Here is a 6,000-nt window from a genome sequence, read left to right as displayed (position 1 = left end):
GTTTTCTGCTTTTAAGGATGAAGGGCTCAAGAAGTTTTTTAGCTGTGCATCAGATGATTTGACTGGGGTAGAGGATGCAGCTGGAGGTTCACAATCATTTACCTCAGTCTTTAGTGGCAGTGGTGGACACTCCATGAAACTGTATTTATGTGGGCTTTCAGCGCCCTCATCTTGAAGCATCATTGGGCTTGGAGGCAAACTAAAACCTGCTTGTTTAGCCTCGTGCCAGTGCCGCGAGCGTATGTGGCTGTCAAGGGCTGACTTAGCCTTGAAGAGCGCCCTACAAAAAGGGCACTTTTTATGAGTTTGGGAAGGCCCAACAGCTCTAAATTGACCTTTTCTTTCTCTGGCACGGGTATTTTGAAACCAGACTTGAACTACTCTTTTCTTCAGACCCACTTCATGGGCAATATGATCTAACATTTTTCTTGTCGGGTTAGAATCAAGCAGATACTTGTCATAAAGGATCTCAAGTTGCTCTGGTGTTATAGTAGTTCTGAGACGTTTGTCTCTGTGTTGGTCTTCACCACCATTTCCACCTTCTTTATCATTTAAACCATCCTCTTTATCATCTAACTTCCGTTTTAAGGAACCAGAGCCAGTGGCAGAGGCCAGCCCGGAACCGCTCTGTGATGGCATCTGGGAAAGGGCTCCGGATAAAAGCTGACTCGTCATTAGAGGGTTATTTGGGTCAAATATCATGTAGGGCATATCCAGTGGCCTTTCCAAGAACTGCGAATGCAAGAACTGGTTTTGAGCTGCAAGAAAATGCATATGCTGATGTTCCTGCCACAGTTCGACAGTCGGGAAAGCTATCTTGCACTGGTCACACTGATATTGTAACATTTGAGGGGGGATGCTGTTGGTAAGTGATGAGAGTGCAATGGAGAGAGGACTGGATGGGACAGCTGCAGACTGAGGTTGGGAATGCGGCCTTGTCATTTGTGACTGAGACATTTTCTGTGGAGGAGGCTGAGGTGTAGAAGCTTTAGATGGTCGTGGATCAGATACTAGTTTTGCTGCTTGTGAAGGGGTATTCTCGGTCTGCTTTGATTTCTCACTGGGGATCTCAGGTTTGGGTGAAGTTTTTCCTATTTCAGGTCGAGGTGAGGGCATCAGCGGAGAGCTGGAGCCAGAGCTGCTTGAGGTGGCAGTTGGTTGTTTACTTGACTCCACCTGCTTCAACGTGATCAGCTCGCAGTTGTCAAACATGTCCTCAAAGTGGATTTCATCTGAAGCATCATCATCTTCATCTTTGTAGCACTGCTTCTTTTGATGAGTTATCAGGTCAAATATTCGGGGATAGGTCACATTACATTTCTTACATTGGTACTGCATGTTGCTGGTTCGGATATAACGCTCATTTGTAAGTTCTTTCTTTTCATTGTCCTTGGTATCGGCCTGGTTTTCATAACTCTTTCTTGCCTTTTGGCGGGCATTTTGGAACCATACCACGATCACACGTGTCGGCAGACTGAGAACCGTAGAAAGCTGCTCAATCTCATCATCTTTTGGGTAAGCATTTGTATCAAAGAAGTCTTGCAGGACTCTGAGTTGGTAGTCTGTAAATCGAGTTCTTGAAGATCTCTTGTTCATGGCCAAGTCAGTCTTATATTCTAGTGCATTTATTTGAGATTCCACTCTGATATCCTCCAGTGTGGTCAAGGGCGGAATGTTAAAATTGTAGGGCGAGTCTTTGCTTCTCTGCCTCTCTTTGAAGAGTGTGTTGCGGAACCAGTGCTTGATGACTTTTTGTGGAAGGCCAGACTTCTCTGCCATTTCTTGTATTTGATCCTCATTAGGAGAATTGTTTATATCAAAGTAAGTGCGGAGGATTTTCAGTTGGTCATCTGTGATTCTGGTGCGAGGACGCTTGAACTGGGATTGCCGCAAGAAGTTTGGATCCAGTCCCAGTTGCTGTTGACATAACTGTGTGAGGTCAGAGGATAAAGAGTCCATTGTTGGAAGCTGTAGCGCAAGCTGTGGGGGTAACCCAGGATGTTGCACGGACTGCATCATCAATGGTGGGAAAATTGGCAAGTCAAGAGAGACAGGAAGCTGTACTTGTGGAGGAGCACTAGGTGGCGGAGGTGGTGGAGGAGGCGGTGGTGGTGGAGGGGGTGGAGCTTGTAGGGGTGCTGGAGATGGTGTGGGTGCCTTTCCTACTGTATTAGGGGTAGTAAGGATGGTTGCTGGAGTTGAGGGTGCTGGGGGTGGTGGAGGTGGCGGTGGTGGCGGCGGTGGAGGAGGGGTCTCTGGAGAAGGCGGATTTATCGGATAGAGTTTATCATATGCCTCTCTGTACTGCTGTGCAAACTTCTCCAGCTCCACATAGGGAAAGAACTGCCCATGCACATGCTCCTGGTGGCTCTTTAAGATTAACATATTGGAGAATAATTTCCCACACATACCACATTCTAATTTGTCACTTATTTCTTCCTCCCTGTTCTTTTTCTGGCATTTTTGTCTGTTCTCATTGTACTGAATTACTAGCTCAAAACCGAAGTTTTCTAGTAAGGCTTTTGCAGCATTACCCCTGGCCCCAGAAATGATGCGTGGTGGAGGAATTAAAGGTTCAGAAAATTTAGGCTTTTTGGAATCCTTTTTCTCTTTATTGTTATCAGGATCATTGACAGTCTCATGCTTCCCTTTGTTGTCTTGCTTTTCCATTTGCTCTTCCACCTCTCTGGACATCTGAATCTCAGACACAGGATTGGGCTCTGGCTTAAGCTTATGGCTCTGTTGCTGGGCTTTTTGTTGTTGCTGTTGCATCTGAGTGGCTTGCTGTTGAGCTTGTTGCTGGGAAAGCTGGAGCTGCTGTTGGCCCAGTTGGTGCTGTTGCTGCATCTGCTGCTTTAGATCCTCAAGGAATGATCCAGTCATGCCTGGCATCCCGAATGCAGCTGAATGCAATGCTAGCTCAGGGCTGATATTAAACTCAGTGCCGGGAACATAGAACGGGAAAAGGAACTGGGGTTGTTGGAATTGTAACAAAGCCTCTGGTGTCATCGGAAAATGGGGAAAAAATGCTGGATTCAGAAACTGTGGTTGGAAGAAGGCAGCCTGCTGCTGAAGTTCATGCTGCAGTTGCATCTGAAGCTGCGCTGGTGACGGGGTGGACTGATGAGTTTGCTGAACATTGATATGATCAGTAGTTTGCTTTATGTTGACTTCTTTGGCATCTACATTGTTCTCTTTGTTTGATGATACTGGTAAACTCACAGACTCTGTGTTTCCCTGACTGACTGGAACAGGGCTGTTGGATGTTGCAGATCCACTTCCACTTCCACTACTGGAAGTGCTGCTTGTTTCCAGTTTGGCAGTTCTTGCTTTAGTCTGATGAAGGACAGATCTCATGTGAATCTCCAGAGTTGAGCTTTGGCTATAAGCAACGTTACATATATTACATTTGTACGGTTTGTTGTCGACATTGTTGCTGGTTTCCTGGGGAACTGGACTTGAGGCTTCTTGAAGAACTTTCTTTAGCTTATGCAAATGTGAAACAGAGTTGTAATGAACGAGCAGAATGTTCTTTTGAGTAAAAGACTCCTTACACACAGTGCATTTGTATGGACGAGACGGATCTAGAAACTTCTCCATTGTGAAATTCGGACCTTTTCTAAAAGGCAGCGTCCTCTTCGGTTCAGAGCCCATCTCATCAAGCAGGGAGCTACTATCACTTCCTGTAGGACTGGCCTTTCCTTCCTGGTCCAGCTCGTCATCTTTGTCCAATTCCTGTTCTAAGGCTTGTGCCTCTTCCAGTGCTCTTGCTTCACTCTCTGTGATATCACCATTGAGTGGTAGACTTCCACACAGCTGCTGCACTTCAGCTTCACTGAGCTCCGGGTGACCGGTCTCCAGGTGCTTTCTGAGGGCAAGGAATGTCCTGAAGCTGCGCTGGCACAGACTACACATTGTGGCTGCCCGAATTGCGTGGTATTGGGAATGTATTTGAAGCTTCTGCAATGTCTTAAATGCCAAGCTGCAATGGTTGCAGCGATATTTATAGACATGACGATCGGAGACGGAGAGCTGCTGGCGTTTTTGCAGATCGCTCAGGTGTTCCTGAAGGGAATCTGGGCTCTTCCTGTCTTGGCCAGGGGCTTTTTTCCAATCTGGAGCTTCAGCAGCCTCTTTTGGTGGCTGGACTTCCTCATTGGCAAGCTCAAGGTCACTTTTGTCTGTGCCTGTGCTATTTTTCAAATCCTTTGAGTTGTTTCCTTTTGTAAACAAAAAAAGAGGATGTAAGGAATATATTAAACGGCTTGTTGAGAAATTATTGGTTTGAATTTCACAGAATGTTTTTTTTCTTCTTTGCATTATAGTATGTTTAATTATTAAAAGGCTGTATGGAGCTTACCTATGGGCTTTTCAGAAGCCTCGACTGAAGAGTTCATTACAGATGGGGCTTTGTCTTGTACGGGTATCAATGCATTATTTGGAATTGTAACATCCGGACCCGCCACCTGGAATAAATATCAGATACACGCACTGTCAGTGAAACCACAACAAAGCACCATAAAAAAGACTCAACATAAATGAACAAATGAACATTAACTACAGCTCTTACGGGTGGATTTGCTTTATTCGTATTAATTACTGGAGTATATGGCGCAGAGAAAATGTCCTGCGCAGTCACAGCAAAATGCAACAGCCTTGAAATTGACGAATTGAAATGATTTACAGAAACGTACTGTCATAAGCAGCTTCTCCACACAGTCTGGAGCCACGCTGTGGAGGTGTGTGAGATGCAGCTGCAGGTGGATTTTGTTGCTGAGGACATCCTGACACAGGGGACAGGAGATGACGGGCTGCATGGAATGCTGGGACATGATATGCAGCTGGAGGCGGTTTGCATCCTTGCTGCTGTAATTACAGTACGGACACTGCTGCACCTGAAATAAAGCAGTTCATCAGGTCAAGGTCGATATTTGGCCATGAAGGTGGACAGGATATCTGGAAATTTCTAGATATTCGTATCTTTAATTAGATCGGGATTTCTAAGTGTAAGATTAGGAATAAAAAGTGATGTGTACCCTTTGGAACTTTGACTGACTCTGATTACAGTGAAAAGTTTCAAGTGCTGCGGTCTTAACATAATCCGTTTCAGAAAAGTGTTACGTTATGGCATTATGATTTTAATTAGTAACACGTATAAATTTAATGCGATACAAAGACTCATAAGCCTTAGCGTGAACATAAAGACAAACCCATCGGTTTAAACATGGGAAGCAGTAACTCACTTGCTCATTGGTAACCGTCTTCTCCTCAACGGATTTGGGCCTCTTGGGTGGAGCGTCGTTTTCTTTCTCCTGTTGAAGTGCACGTTTGCCCACTGCGGCATTCTCCAGAGTTTCTTTAGCCAGTGTATTACCTCCTACAAAACAAATTTAAAAAAAGCACATCTTAAGTTACACCTCACAAAAAATAACAACCTCATCATCAAACATGAGGCGATGATATTAAGCATAGCTCAGGGTGGCTGTTTAGAAGGGGGAAAAAAAGAAAAAATTGAGTAAAGGTCTTAGAGAATTGAAACCCAAACAAACACTGCACCATAAATATAAAAGAACAGAATGAACCCTGACTCATACTAATCTACTTTATTGCCGGCGCTGCAATATCAAAAAAACAAAAAAAAAAGAAGAAAAGACCATAAAAACAGGCCAAGCAATTCCAGTCATGAAGATATTCAAAATAAATGGAGAGTCACAAATGCATTATCACTGTGCTGTACGTCACGGTACCATTATCCAGGCTATTTGGGTGTATAGATTATCAAATCACCTTCCCTAGCATTACCCTAAATATCCGTGCCCGACACAGAGCACTGGAGGAGGCAAAAAATGTTATTACCATTTCAGCCGAGCTCAATTCAGGAAATCAGCCCCCCAGTTGTATTTAGAGAATGCTGCACAGAGTGATAAATCTTTCATTACCCTCATCTCCAGACGCAGACAGCGTCCCAGCCATCTCGCCCTACGCAATTTATCCCCTCCC

At 44.7% G+C, this 6,000-nt stretch overlaps 1 protein-coding gene across 1 annotated transcript in view; it reads right to left on the bottom strand.

Annotated features, from left to right (window-relative positions):
- zfhx4 (zinc finger homeobox 4) overlaps positions 1–6,000 on the bottom strand; it is a 73,867-nt gene that overhangs the window by 5,875 nt on the left and 61,992 nt on the right. The window contains exons 6-9 of the mRNA XM_053487712.1: positions 5,244–5,377; positions 4,695–4,895; positions 4,361–4,466; positions 1–4,220 (exon numbers count right to left, since the gene is read on the bottom strand). The exon at positions 1–4,220 is cut by the window's left edge and continues 1,018 nt beyond it. Of these exons, the coding sequence (XP_053343687.1) occupies positions 1–4,220; positions 4,361–4,466; positions 4,695–4,895; positions 5,244–5,377 (4,661 nt within the window). The remainder of the gene's footprint in view (positions 4,221–4,360; positions 4,467–4,694; positions 4,896–5,243; positions 5,378–6,000) is intronic.

Source organism: Clarias gariepinus, chromosome 26 (genome assembly GCF_024256425.1).
Source record: "Clarias gariepinus isolate MV-2021 ecotype Netherlands chromosome 26, CGAR_prim_01v2, whole genome shotgun sequence".
In the NCBI taxonomy this organism is placed as follows: domain Eukaryota; kingdom Metazoa; phylum Chordata; class Actinopteri; order Siluriformes; family Clariidae; genus Clarias; species Clarias gariepinus.
The sequence above is the reverse complement of the archived record's forward strand: the minus strand, read 5'-3'. Positions and strand labels throughout refer to the sequence as shown.